This window comes from Rhinatrema bivittatum, chromosome 15, assembly GCF_901001135.1.
Source record: "Rhinatrema bivittatum chromosome 15, aRhiBiv1.1, whole genome shotgun sequence".
Taxonomy (NCBI): domain Eukaryota; kingdom Metazoa; phylum Chordata; class Amphibia; order Gymnophiona; family Rhinatrematidae; genus Rhinatrema; species Rhinatrema bivittatum.
In genome coordinates, this window is record NC_042629.1 from 27224974 (window position 1) to 27239933 (window position 14960).

At 39.4% G+C, this 14960-nt stretch overlaps 1 protein-coding gene across 2 annotated transcripts in view; it reads left to right on the forward strand.

Annotated features, from left to right (window-relative positions):
- TRAPPC10 (trafficking protein particle complex 10) overlaps nt 1–14960 on the forward strand; it is a 269076-nt gene that overhangs the window by 217650 nt on the left and 36466 nt on the right. For both annotated transcript variants that reach the window (XM_029577817.1, XM_029577818.1), the window contains exon 19: nt 6603–6729. In XM_029577817.1, coding sequence (XP_029433677.1) covers nt 6603–6729 — 127 coding nt within the window. The remainder of the gene's footprint in view (nt 1–6602; nt 6730–14960) is intronic.

Below are 14960 nucleotides of genomic sequence, written 5' to 3' on the forward strand. Positions count from 1 at the left end.
CAAGGAGGGATTGAATGAAATTTTCGCAGGATGCAGTAGGAGGGTGTGAGTTAACGTGGAGATTAAAATCTCCAAGAATGATGGAAGGTGTATCTGTATTTATCCATTCTATAAAAAATTCAATTAGGGGGGAGGGATTGGACTCGAGGATGGTAGGGGGGGCATAAACTAGACATAATTGGAGGGTATCTGCTTTAAAGAGGCCGATTTCAAGTTTGGGTGGAGCTGCTATACTGATGAGTTTAAGGTTAAGATGTTTCTTGGCTGCTAGGAGAATTCCTCCACCTCTTTTTTTAGGTCGGTGGATGGGGAAGATGTCATAGAGGGAGGATGGGAGTTGGTTTATGAGGACGGTATCTGATTCTTTGAGCCATGTTTCTGTAACTGCACAGATGTCTGGGGTGCAGTCTGTAAGCATGTCATTGAGGATGACATGCTTACATTAGGGGGGAGGGGGGTTGGGGAGTTAAGTGTAAAAAGGATACTGTGTTAGTCTCCTGGAGACACAGCTGTATGTTCTCTTGATGGCTTGTATGTTGGTACAATATCCAATAAACGGTTTAAAACAAACAAAAAAAAAATATCCACTCTGAAGGTAAGAGACGAGAAGGAAAGAGGACACCAAAGGGAGAAAGAAAATAAAAAAGAAACAGAGAGAAGGCCAGTGAATGAGAAAAAAGACAAGCCAGAAAAGAAAACTAGAAACACCAAAGGTTGGAAACATATTGCTTAATTGAGAATATTAATATCAATATGAATATCATGTGATCCAGTTCAAATGGAAATGTCTCCCAGTTATAATTGCTGACATTTATTATTCTGTGTTTGGGTGGCATTCTTTGAAATCTGTCTCTATTTTCCAAGTATTGATATTGCTAGTCTGTATTAAGTAGCTGTTTGTTAATTTAAAAAAAAAATACTGAGGTTTTTTCCTTTTGGATCTGGTGACTCATAGTGAATTGCAAGGGATCATCAAGAACTTCCTTAGTCAGAATTGAAGTGCATTGCAAGTAGAGACACACTGCTACCTGTCCTTGTGGCCAGTTAAGTTGAATAATTTAAAATTAGCCATAAAATTGCTTTCTTGCTGACATTTATTATTCTGTATTTGGGTTGCATGCTTTGAAATCTCTTTTTTTTCCAAGTATTGATATGGCTAGTCTGTCTTAAATAACTGTGTTTAATTTAGAAAAGGCTGGAATCTACAAGAGGAGTTTGTTCTCTCCCACCTTGCCCCTCACCCACCTATCTCTAAGGTGATTTCTTCCTAACCTAAGTCCTTGGAATGAACTATTTAAGCCTGTTCTTGTATCAACTGCATTACCGCTGTCCATTAATACTGCTGATAGCAATGCCCGACACGGGTCCATGTTTCGGACAGAAGTCCTTCTTCACAGGGCTCAAAAATGCATTTCTATGTGGCAGCCTGTTCTTGTCTTAACGTTGTATCAAACACTTCACTTCGGTGTTCACTAAAGATGACCCTGGAGGAGGACAGTCGCTGGTTGATAAGACTGGATGGGGGTGGAATAGACAAAACTTTATTTACAGAAGAACAAGATTCAAGAACAGGCTGACACATCAAAATGCATTTTTGAGCCCCATGAAGAAGGACTTCTGTCTGAAACATGGACCCGAGTCGGGCATCGCTAGTGGTGTTACCTGTAATAACTAATTTATTGATGTGCTTTTTCATCATAAGGTTCTCGTCAAGTTGGATACCTAGATCCCGGACTTGATTTGATGGAATAATTTGGAGATTGCCCAGGTCTAGAGCCGGTGGTTTTACTATTGAGGTGTTTTTGCTTAACCAAATGATTTCAGTCTTTTTGGGGTTTAATGTTAGTTTAAGTTGTTAGTTCCTGTTATATTGCTTTCATATATGTTGAAAGTGTCGATACTATATATTCAAATGATTTGGAGAATAGAATGTAAAATTATATGTTGTCAGCATATAAGAAGGTAATCTTATTGTGTGTAATAGGGAAGGACCAGATCAGGTTTGTAAAGGAGAGGGGTTCGACTCTTAATCTCTGAAGAATTATAGCTTCTATGGAGAGCTGTAGAAATAGAGATCTTCCATCTCTCCTGTTAAGCTTCAACACTGAAAAAGCATTGGACTATGTCAATTGGACTTTTATGCTAAAGGAACTTAGTTGTAGGGCTAGAAGGCCATTTCATGAATTTAAATATTGTTTATAAGAAGCCGATAGGCCTCGGTCAATGGACTGGAGTATTAAAGCTTCGAATTGCATCAGGCTAACATCAAGGTTGCCCCAGTCTAACTTGCTCTTTATTGTATCACTAGAGCCAATGCTAAAGAGGGTACAGGGAGTAACAATTGGAAAATGGGGAGCTGAGGTACTCATATTGGCGGCCATTTCGGATGATAATTTGGTGCACATTGTGGATCCTCCAGTCCTCTCTGGCCTCTGTTTTGGATGAGTTCAAGATATATGGAGAAGTTTCTTGATTAAAGTTAAATTTAGAAAAGTCTGAGGCCTTGTATGCAGCCCTGATTTCCCGATGAAGTTGGCTAAATATTCCTTTCCCTGTACGTACCAGGGCCTTTAGATACTTAGGTATACCCTTGTATAGGGACCTATCTCAGGTACTGAATTATCAGTCCTTGTTAGCACAGACTAAAATAATCTTACAGGAATGGAACAATCTTCACTCTCATTAGCGGAAAAATAAATTTGTAGGAAATGATTCTTTCCCAAGTAGTTACACCTACTCCAGATATTATCTTTTCTCTTAACTAAGAAGGAATTATCTAAATTAGATAATCTCATTTGTAAATTTCTTTGGCACCAAAAGAAACAGAGAATCATGCTGCAGACTTTGTGGAAGGCCTGGAGTGAGGGTGGGATGGGCCTCTCGGACATTAAACTTTATAATCTGACCTGTTTGCTCCGCCAGGTAGGTGATAGGTTCATGGACACAGAGTTTTTACTCCACTGTCCTTTGAGAACAAATTTCTGCTGCACTTAGATCTTAGATATATTCTTCACTCTATACCAGAATGCTCTTCTGATACATTTACAGAGGAGTGTTTTGTACCTCTCCAAGGGGGTTGGAAGTTATGTAGAAGGTTAAAACTGAATTATAAAATGTCACACTACCTACCCCTCACAGAGAATCTGTTATTTTACATCAGGACTGTGCTCTGCTCTTTTTGTGCCGTGGAAGGCGAAGGGTTTACAGACTATTTTTCATATGTTTAATGAGGAGGGCATGATATTGTCTTTTCAAGACCTTCAACAAAAGTTTAACATTCCTCATCAACACTTTTATGCATACCTTCAGGTGAGATATTACACCATGTCTTTGAAAACGGGGGACTTAAACCATGAAAATAGGGAGGTATTATTGGATCTTTTTGATTTGGAAGACCTAGTAAGGCATACTATATTTTTTTATGTCAGAGAATTAAGAAACGAGAGATACCATTGGTGGCTTCCAACATCTTAGAGAATTAGTGGAGGGAATCGGGGGGAGCCAAATGATTTCAGATCAGTACTTGCACTATTTCTCCCAGATTAGGTCCTTAACGACCAATATTTCTTTACAAGAAACACAATATAAGTTTCTGATGAGATTTTTTTTACCTTCAAAAACAAGCCCACCTTCTGCATATCACCCAGTCAAATTTATGTATGAAATGCCAGTAAAAGGTGAGAATACTGGTTCACCAATTTTGGTCTTGTCCCATCCTTCAAACATTTTAGAGAGATGTACAGCAATACATATATGTATTTATTTATTTACAGCATTTATAAATTGCTTTCCAGTTTTTACAGTAAAATCTTCCAAAGCGATGGCAAAACATAAAACTTAAAATTACAATAAAATACATCTTTAAAGTAATGTATATACAGTTGCCTCTGGAATTCTCAGTGTTCTTATTTGATAATATACTAAGGGCAACCTTTAGGGACAAATACACACAGTTATGGGGTGGAAGATACTGCTTATAGCTATTTATTTATTTATTTACATTTATAGGTTGTCTATACCAAGGTCTACAGCGGCTTGCAAACAAAAATCCATATTAAAATGAATAAAACATAACTTATCAGTTACACTCAGAATTAATACAAATAAATAACTAAATAAAAGCATAAAAGTAGTCCATCTTAAAGACTAAAATTAACAGAATGCCTGTTTGAATAAAAACAGTTTTTAAAAGTTCTTTAAAGAAAGCGATATTGCAAAAAGGGTTGTTACCTGAAGCTCCCACATTGTTGCAATTATGAAATAACATACATAATAATTGTGTTATGGAAAAATATATTGAGAAAGTAGATGTAACCAAGAAACAAAGTATTTGTAAAAGCCTGGAACTCAGATTTATAATTTTTTTCTCACAAAGCTTGGAGCCTGATTTTGAATGATATGTCGTAAGTTGGGATTCATTCAGATGATGAGGGTTGACTATGGGGGGGGTCTTTTAAGTTGGGGAAAACATGTTGGGGGGGGGAGAGGAGGAAGTTGCTATAGGTCCTATGTGTTAGGGGACCAAGTTAATTGTATTGTATTATTTTGTATCCCTGTTGGTGGTGTTCAGAAATACCTCACCACCATAGGTTTATCTGTCAAGATGTTAATAAAAATATTTTGTTAATTGATTGCAGGTAGGCATTTTAATGGTCAATAACTTTTAGGAAAGCTCCTTCCCAAGGGAGACCCAAGGAAAAGTGTTTTTTAGAGGGACCCTAAAAATAATTAACTCAGTTTGGCATTTGAGCAATGGAGTTGCCGCGTTAAATAAAACAAAATTGTTTTTTTGCATCAATTCTAAGTTGGGACCTTCAAATTCTTTGCATTCCTTTGGTGTTTGACATTGATATATATTGGAGTGCAGCATTTTGCTCTATCTTTGTAATAAAATATTTGAAACATAAAAAAAATGCATTAACCCATAAATGTATGCAGAAGACATGCTTAGTCCACATAAAATATTTATGCGCACAAAACTTGTTTTTTGCACAGGAAACATATTTTGGATAAACAAATAGTATCTTCTGCACATAAAGCATAACACTGGGGAACACAGTTTTCGTTGAGTTAGATCTGACACTTGTTTTTGACTAACTTTTGACATCTGAATCCAAAAATGACCCCAGTTTTTCTCTATCACGTCAACATTTTAAGGTACAGGATACCCTCCCTTTGTCCCAAAAATCATACAAAATATACATACAAAGGAAATAAAAAATTACCTGAATATACTGTTTATTTAGTTATTTTATTCACACAAAGGCTAAATATTGTTACTGTAAGTCAAATTGTGTACAGGTATTAAAGCTCTGCTACCAAACATACATATTAAGGTAAAAATTTACGCTTATAGCTTTTCTGGCAGTGTTCAATCTGTGGACAATCTCGCCTGATGCTCCAGCAATAGTCATCCATCATATGTACATCCCATCTACCCTGATACCATGCGTCCATGACCTTCAAATCTTGGTGGAATCGTTCACCTTGCTCATCACTGACTGCACCAAGGTTTTTCGGGAAGTCAGCAAGATGGCTATGCAGAAAATACACCTTGATGCTCATGTTGCAACGAAGCATTTTGACGCTTTCCAAAAGTTTCTGGACAATTTCGGTGTAATTCTGTGCTCGTGTATTTCCCAGAAAGTCCTTGACAAGATTTTTGAATGACAACCAAGCATTCTTTTTGGAGTTCTGACATTGTCCCGATGAAATGTTCATCTTTAATGAGCTGCCGAATCTGTGGACCGTCAGACACACCGGCCTTTATCTTTTCAAACGACAGGCTAGGAAATGCCATAAAACACGCCCCTTTTCCTATCACATGCGATATTTAGTGCATTTTGATAAATCCAGGCCTAAGATAGGCTGTAGAGAAAAAACTTGACGTGATAGAAGAAAACTAACTGCAGTTTTGAAATCAGCATGCCTTTTAAGTCTAAAACAGCTGAAAAATCGAACTCAACAGGAATTATGTTAAAAATGTGTTACCCAGTGTAATTTATGTGCATAAACTTTGTACACAGATTACTTGATTTGTGCTCAAATTGTGTTTTATGCACACAAATTCTGAGTACAGAGCCCCCCCCACACCACAAGTACTGGGTTGCTCCCCATAGAGTAACTTTATTCCAGCTCTGACCAAGAGTTACATTTTGAGCTAAATTATGAGTATTAAGAAACCATGCATTAAAACGCCTCTCTGCATCAAGGAGTAATAGCTAATATCTTCATTAACCTGGGATTTACATGGAGGAGCACTAATTTGAATGCACAGTTTTATGCAGCTCTGTGCATATATTTTGTGCACAAAATTCCTTGCTACATTGGGAGTAAAGTTTGTGCACAAAAAACCCGGTGCACCTTATTACATCAGGCCCCGAGAACCTCTAATTCCCTCTATTGAATGGGATTCTAAATGGCTTATCATAGATGTTTGATTGTCCCTGCTGGGAAGGAGCTGAAATGCATTCATAGGCACTTCCCAAGAGACAGTATAGAGTACAATTAGCTAGGTAGCCCCCTGTGCTTCCTCCCCTGGGCACTAAGAACTACATGAGAACTGCTTGCTTATAACTTGACATTTTGATTCAATTTCCCAGGAAGTACATCCAAGTCTGTGTGCAGAACCTGTCTGACCTCCGCTTCCAGTTATTGGACAATAGCCTGCGGGACTGCTTTGACTGTGCGGATCTCCAACTGATGCCTCTAAATGCCAAACTCCAGCAGGTAACAATCTTGCAGGGATACCAGAAACAACTCACAGCCCAAAAGCTAGACTATTTCATCAGGGAACACACTGAGAAAGCAGTAGCTACATTAAATCTACAACTGTGCATATTCAGTACCTAGTTATTTTCTTTGGAGGTGAGTGAGATTGAATGCTTAGAGCTACCAATTATTAAAAAAAAAAAAAAATGATAGAAGATCATACTTCTTGAAAACCAGACTGACTATTCCCTCAGTCGGACTGAGAACCCCACACTATTATATACACAGGTGTTCCCAATAGACAGAATAGAGTACTGTTAGCTTAGGTAGCTCCATCATTTATACTCTGTTGGTTATGTTTTTATTTGAAGATACTGTAATTGCTGTTCTCTGACAGTGGTGGTCTGAGTCTACCTGTCTATCCCTTGATGGAAATTGGTCGTATTCCCACATCTCAGAGAGTGAAACTTAAGACAATTTGCTTTGTAGCAGCACATGAATTTTGACATGCTTGGAAAATTATGACCTATTATTATGTCTATTAAAATGCTGTCTTTGGAGAACAATGATTCAAAATAAGTAGTAGGATAGCAATTTACTCTCTGCTACTTCCTTCTTCCGACATTAGCACTACATACATAAAATCTTAACCCTTATGTTCTCTATTAGCAAGCAGATTCACCGAGTCACACAAGCGAGTCACATAACTGCGCTCAGTACCAAAAAGAAAAGCAAACGCCTCTCATTACCCATCTGTGGTAGCTTCAGCACTGCAGTGGCTCTGTAGCTCCCCTTAGTTTGTTTTTGCCTGCCAAGACAGTTGGATGTATTTTCTTCCTTTAGCCACACAACTCATTGAGAAATGCTTTTTAATTCTTCTGACTTTTCTGCCACAATCCCCCTTAAAACTATCCTAGTTTGGTTTGGGGGAAAAGAAGAATTTGATTCAGACAACATCCAATGAGGGCCACGACTTTTACGGTCTGGGTAACAAATAAGCATAGGAGTAACTTGCTGATGTGGCTGTTAGTACTCTTAACCAATAAGCCTGATAATATTATGCAACTCCCAACATTGCTTTCTGCTTCCACAGCATGGGGTAATGGGGAGTTGGATTCAGACAACAACCAACGAGAGGGCCCTGACGTTTACGGTCTGGGAAACTGATAAGCAGGGGGGTAACTTCCACAGCACAGCAGATACTATTATAAGCTTGCTGGGCAGACTGGATGAACCAGTTGGTCCTTTTCTGCCATCATTTCTATGTTTCTATATACATTTTTCAGTACTTTCTTCTTCATCATTCTTGTTGAGCTGGGATTTGCATTTTTTATTCTTCATGACCACAAAAGCAGGCTGCCTGGTCAAAATGTTCTTATCTTTGGACATCCCCTATCAGGAGGAAAATATTTGATTTTACTTTATCAGTTTTCTCCAAGGACATGGAGGATGTCCATTCTCTCAGGGTTGTATTTCCAAATGGGTTTGTTTTGTACATACCATGACAGGAATGAACCTCATTCGTAAGCCAAGGTATATTGGGAATGATATCAATTTCTTAATGTTTCTGCTATTCCCCTTCTTAGTACTTGCATTGTGCCAAAGAGAGCTTCCTGAAATTCATAGGCTGTAGTTTTTATAGACAACATATCAAGATGCACTTGGAAATTCCTAATCAGGCCAGTGGCACTCAATGCAACTGGGACTATATCTGTATCTTTCTGCCACATTTTCTTGGTCTCTGATTGCATCTCTTGGTATTTAAGCATTTTCACTTTCGCCATACAGTCCACAAAATAGTCTTGCGTTTTTCTCCTTCACCACAATATCTGTTTTTCTAGCATCATTCTTCCTCTCAGTTGGAATAGGAATGTTCCAGGTGATCATAACTTCTTTATTTTCTTCTATTCTGTTAGGGTCGAGCTCCCAGTGCTTTTTTGGTACATCAGTATTATAATGTTTAGATAGTTTCCAATGAATAAGCCATGCCACCTTGTGCCTTTCTGTATACACACTTCTGACGACATCAACACATCACATCCAGCGATGTTTCTGATTCTGTTCTGCAGAATGTGCATTTATCTATTTTACCATTCTTTTCTATGCTGGCTGCAAGCCTTCTTGCCTGTAGTCCACTATCCTATGGAGTTCTTGGCATAAAAGTAGTACATTCCTTGTCCTTTTGCTACACCAGTCCAGAATGCCTGAGTTTGTCTCTGCTCCAGCCAGTGAAGGCAGAGAATTTTTTTAATGACATCACTACTATTACTTAAACAGACGGGCCGATACAGTAAAGTCTGCGGGAGAGCGGGCGAACGCCCACTCTCCTGTGCGCACGCGATTCAGTATTCAAATTAGGGTCGGCGGTAAAAAGAGGCACTAGGGACACTAGCGCGTCCCTAGCACCTCTTTTTGGACAACACTGGCAGCTGTCAGCGGGTTTGATAGCCGATGCTCAATTTTGCCGGCGTCTGTTCTCAAACCCGCTGGCAAAATTGAGCGTCCGGTTTTCAAGCCGCAGGCCGACTTCAAATTTTTTTTTTTTAACTTTTTGTAACTTTCGGGACCTCCGACTTAATATCGCCATGATATTAAGTCGGAGGGTGCACAGAAAAGCAGTTTTTACTGCTTTTCTGTGCACTTTCCCAGTGCCTGGAGAAATTAGCACCTACCTTTGGGTAGGCGCTAATTTCTGAAAGTAAAACGTGCGGCTTGGCTGCACATTTTCCTTTCTGAATCGCGTGGGAATACCTAATAGGGCCATCAACATGCATTTGCATGTTGCGGGCGCTATTAAGTTCGGAGGGTTGGACACGTGTTTTTGACCCCTTACTGAATAAGGGGTAACGCTAGCGCGTCAAACGCGCGTCCAATCGCGGGCTAACAGTGCGCTCCGCCGGAGCGCACTGTACTGTATCGGCCTGTATGTGTGGAACTGGTTAAGACAGTATTCTCTGCCTCCAGCTGTTGGAAAAGCTTTTGATGGTGTAACAGAGTTTCTAGATCCATTCTTCAGATTTGCCTATAAAGTTTATCATTTTTATTTTAATTCTTTTCAAATTGAAACATCTGAAGCAACTTGCGGGCCATGCTTCTGCCCAAGAGATAGTGAAATGAGCCCTTAAACTAATTTGCTCCCTACCTCATAGCAGAAGATTCAAGTGAACTAACTAGCTGATGAAATTTCTAGCAAATTACAGCATTCCTCTGAGCTTTTCTTTCTAAGAGATTGAGCTCTTGTTAGTGTTCAATAACAAGAAATCTTAATTTAACAAAACTTAAGTCAAATCTCCAAAAAGATAGGACTATATATTTTTCATTTTTTTTTAAAGTCCTCGCAATAATGGATAGCAATTCTAACCTTCCAAAAGAGACTTTAATAAAGAGGAGGCAGCACCTAACTCAGCCACGATGGCAGAAAAGTCTTGCCTGTGTACTGTCTGCAGCAAATGCTCTGCAGCCCATAATTACTCCATATGCTCTGCATGCCTCAGGGGAGATAAGGCTTCAAGTGATCCCCTTAAAACAGCAGTGGTTCAGAAGCAGACTATTAAAGAGGCTCTGCCAGGCTAAAAAAAAAATAATTTTAATTGTTTTTAATTTCGAAGATTATTCAGATTTGGCTGTTCAAAGTGCCATAGCCACCATTTTAAAAAAATGCATGATCATACAGTACAGCTGCACAAAGTCAATTACTTGAGAAAGATGATTCCCCTAACATTTTCAAAACTCAAAATCCACAAAAATCAGATGTTTTATACAGTTTACCCTTCAATTTCTAGCTATTCACCAGAATTTTTCAGTTTTCTGCATCAAGCCTTTTGTGCCTTGCACAGATAAAAAGTAAGACTATTGAACCCCCATTGTCTAACATGCAGATACCAGCTGGTCCTGTTCTTCAGCTTTCAAATAGACACTTGAAGAGAGCAAGATTAAGGGATGACCATGAAAGTATGTTTCAACTAGTGGACTCTTCCGGTGAGGTCTTGGTAGATTGTTTTCAAGGAAGTGACTATGATTCCTTGGGGGAAGAGGAACTATTTATAGAAGATTAGCCAGAAATATGCCTATTTTATAGGGAGGAAATCACTATGCTGGCTTATCAGGTTAATAAGGCTCTAAGACAGATGGAAGTTAAATCAGAAGAGATCCCGGTCTAGGACCCTATAATTCGAAAGCCTTCAACATCCTTTCCCCTCCATTCTGAGATTGAGAGCATGGTACTGTCAGAATGGGAATTACCGGAATTAGATCTAAAGTGCATAAAATAGTTTTCAAAGCTATATCCGCTTCCGAAGGAAGTCCAAGATTGTTTATTTCAAAATCCCAAGGTAGATGTATTAGTCTCTGGAAAACCACTATTTCTGTAAAAAAGTGGGACATCCTTAAAGGACCCACAGGACAAAAATAATAGAGCTCTTATTGAAGCAAATAGTTTAGCGGTTCAAGAAGCAATTAGCACTCTTGTTTGTTTCAACAACTTCAAGAAGCAGAAAAGACTTTGCGACTTGATCGATAGCAGCTTACCTAGCTGATGGTTTATACAATCTGATAAGGGTTTCCTCAAGGTCACTAGTCTTAACACAGTAGGTGTCAAACGCCATCTGTAGCTTAGACATTGGGCTGCAGATTCTTGGTCAAAAGTTTGCCTCTGTAAGTTACCCTTTAAGGGGCAGATGCTCTTCGGGGAAGATTTGTACAAATTAGTAAGGAGTTTAGGAGAATCCAGACCTTGACAATTACCAGAAGATAGAAACAGGTCAACCTTTAGATCTTACAGAGCATGAAATCAGTACTGAGACTATAGAATATACTGTCCTGGGAGGCAAGTTGTTTCTCAGAGCAAGGAGCAGAATGCTTCCCTTTCATGGTGCTGGGAAGACTAGACAAGATACAACAAGGCCATCAACATCACTTAACAATTGGCAATAATGGCTTACTGTTCCACTCTTTGATACAGCCAAGCAGAGGATCATTTACAGAACTATTTCAAAGAGTGGATCCATATAACAACTGACCAGTGGTTCTTTGGGGATTATCCAGAATGGTTATTATTTAGAACTGGCAAGGCCAGTAAATCATACATTTATAGTGTCGTCTTGTTCAGCTCCATTTAGTTCAAACATGCTGGACAAATACTTCAGCTGCATGACGTTCCCGGTACCATTGCAAGAAGAAAAACAATTTACTTCATCATTCCAAAGAAAGATGTTACATTCCGCTCAGTACTAGATATAAAAGGTGTACTCCATGATGGAAACACTTCAATCAGAGATGTTATCACTGATTGAGAGGGGAGCTCTTAACTTCACTTGATCTCAAGGAAGTATATTTTCATATCCCAATAAGAGAAAATCATCAGAGATTCATTCACTGCTGCATACTAGGGAAGCGCTACCAATTCAGAGCACTCCCTTTCAGTTTAGCAACTGCTCTGAAAATATTTACTAAATTAATGGTTGTTGTAGCAGCCTACTTAAAGAAAGAAAGGGATTATGGTTCATCCATATTTGGACGATTGGTTAATCAGAGCAAAAACCATCCAAGATTGAATCAAAGTAATTTCCGGAGTGTTGGAGATACAGAGACTAAAATGGATAGTCAATTATGCAAAAAGCAATCTACAGCCATCACAGTCAGTAGAATTTTTAGGAACACATTTCAAAATCATGGAAGGAAGGCTATACCTAACTGTCAAAAGGATAGAATTAAAAAGTTGATTGGGTTAGATTCTCCAAGGGCTTGGGACTATCTACAGCTGTTGGGGATATGGCAGCAACCATAGAATTTATGCCCTGGACAAGAACACACATGAGATTCCTACAAAATGTTGTCTTATCACATTGGAGACCACAACAACAAAATTGACTACCATCTACCCCCTCCCTCTATCAGTCAAAAAAGGAAAACCTGGGAAAGTTTTTTTTTTTTTTTTTTTGTTTTTTTTTCTAGATCTTGCTCATGGATATTAGTAACTACAGATGCCGGTTTAGTGGGTTGGGGCGCACACTGTCAAGAACACTATTGTACAAGGTCAACAGGGTCTAACAGAGTTTATTTGGTAGATCAACAGATTACAGTCGAGCAATATATATAGCATTACTTCAGTTTATCCTTTTCTGATCAGGAAAGCACTCAAAATTCTTTGCGACAATGCAACGGCAGTAGCATATGTGGAAGACCAAGCAGTGTTTCCCTAGCTGGATATGCAAAGCCACTCTCACTCCATCCTTTTAAAATGCAAACTTAAAACTTTTATTTATATCACAGCAAACAATAACGTGGTAGACTGCCTTACCTCCTGTACAGTGTACATTCCATACTTTCATACAGCTTTTCAGAGAGGATCAGGAACTCCTTGATCCAGGAGATGCAGGAGTCACTCAAATACAGCTGGGCTTACCCACTTATATTCCCCACTGGTTCCACAGAGCTCTTTCCCTCTTTGGGATTTAAGGTTGACCAGGCATCTAGCCTGGTCTAGCACACACCAAAGGGGGAAAATAGGGTCACTCTGTTACATACCCCCTCCCCCTCAGCTTGGACCTGAGAAGTGCCCCGAGCATCACTACTCCCCCCCCCCCCCCCCCCCCGAATCCCATCCAGGGAAGTACTACTTACCCCATTCCCTTTCATCTGGCCTCCCACCAGCTAGGCCTGGGGTCAGGTATTTAGGGTTAGACTCACCCTCACACACAGAACATAAGAAATTGCCACGCTGGGTCAGACCCAGTGGTCCATCAAGCCCAGCATCCTGTTTCCAACAGAGGCCAAACCAGGCCACAAGAACCTGGCAACTACCCAAACACAGAGATATACCAAACAATATTCTTAGTACCATCCACTGCAATCCTCACCCCATGTCCACCCACCATCCTTTATCTGAGTCCATCTGTAGTTCTGGGTTCCACTTCCACCCAGTCGGACTCCATGGACTGGCTGTGAGACTTGCAGTGAGTAATTTTCAATCATCTTTGGCCTTTTTCTCTGAAAGATAGAGAACAAGAAGGTACAAGTGATCCTAGTGGCACCAGATTGGCCAAGAAGACCTTGGTATGCAGATTTGATGATAAATAAAGGCTCTATCAGAAGATATGTCTCATGTTCTTTTTGCTTCAAGGAAGAAATCCATGAGAAACTCTTATAACAGAGGAGTTTTGTCATGTGTGAGCAGAAGGCCTTACATCTTTTCTCCTGCTCCACACAAAAACAGCTTACCGGTAGTTACCTTCTACATTTGTTCAAGTCAGGTCTGAAGACCAAGTCCATCTCAATGCAATTGACGCCTCTCACCAATATGTAGAAGATTGATCCATCTCTGTACAGCCTTTGGTTGTCCGGTGTTTGCAGGATGTGTTTAATTTTTAAAACCTTTACCCAGGCCTCCTGATGTGTCTTGAGACCTCAGTGTGGAACTGACCCAGCTGATAAAAATTCCCTTTGAGCCTCTGTGCTCTTGCAACCTGAAATACCTGACCTGGAAGGTCATATTATTGGTGGTGGTGATTTCAGCCCACAGAGTTAGTGAGCTCCAAGTATTAGTAACTTATTCACCTTATACCTACTTTTATCAAGGCATCCATTCTAAGTTTCTACCTAAGGTGGTGTTGAAATTCCATCTTAACCAGCCCTTCCAACATTTTTTCCCCAGGTCACATGTCCACCAAAGTGAACAAGCACTGCACAGTTTGGACTGCAAAAGAGTCTTGGCCTTCTGCCTGGAGTGAATTAGAGCCTATAGATAGTCCACACAGCTTTTATTTATTTATTTAACTATCTTTATTCAAGAGAACGAATTTACAAGTTATAACACCATAGCACAGAGCAATTAACAGTACATAAATTATACAATACATATCAATTCTACTAAAAATGAACATCTCTTCTATTTTATGCATAACTCAAAGTATCGATTCAACAGACTCTCCCCACCCCTACCACTTAGCACTTTTACATGCTAGTCAGTGCTCACACTTTCACTACATGCATACCCTCTCAGACAAACACAGTACAAGTTAATTATTTAATGCTGCAATGGAAGACTGAGTTTCTACTGGTAGGGTGTTAACAAACCTAGCCATAACTGAAGAGTACCTTTGCCTTTGCAGAATTTCCTCTTTAAATATAAAATATCATTGTAAAAATAAATTACCATTGACTGCTCCCACAATGGCAGACAGGGCAGAGAGTCACTCACCCAAAGCATCAGAATAGCATTTTCACCTAGCAGTATCGCCAAGAATAGAAAA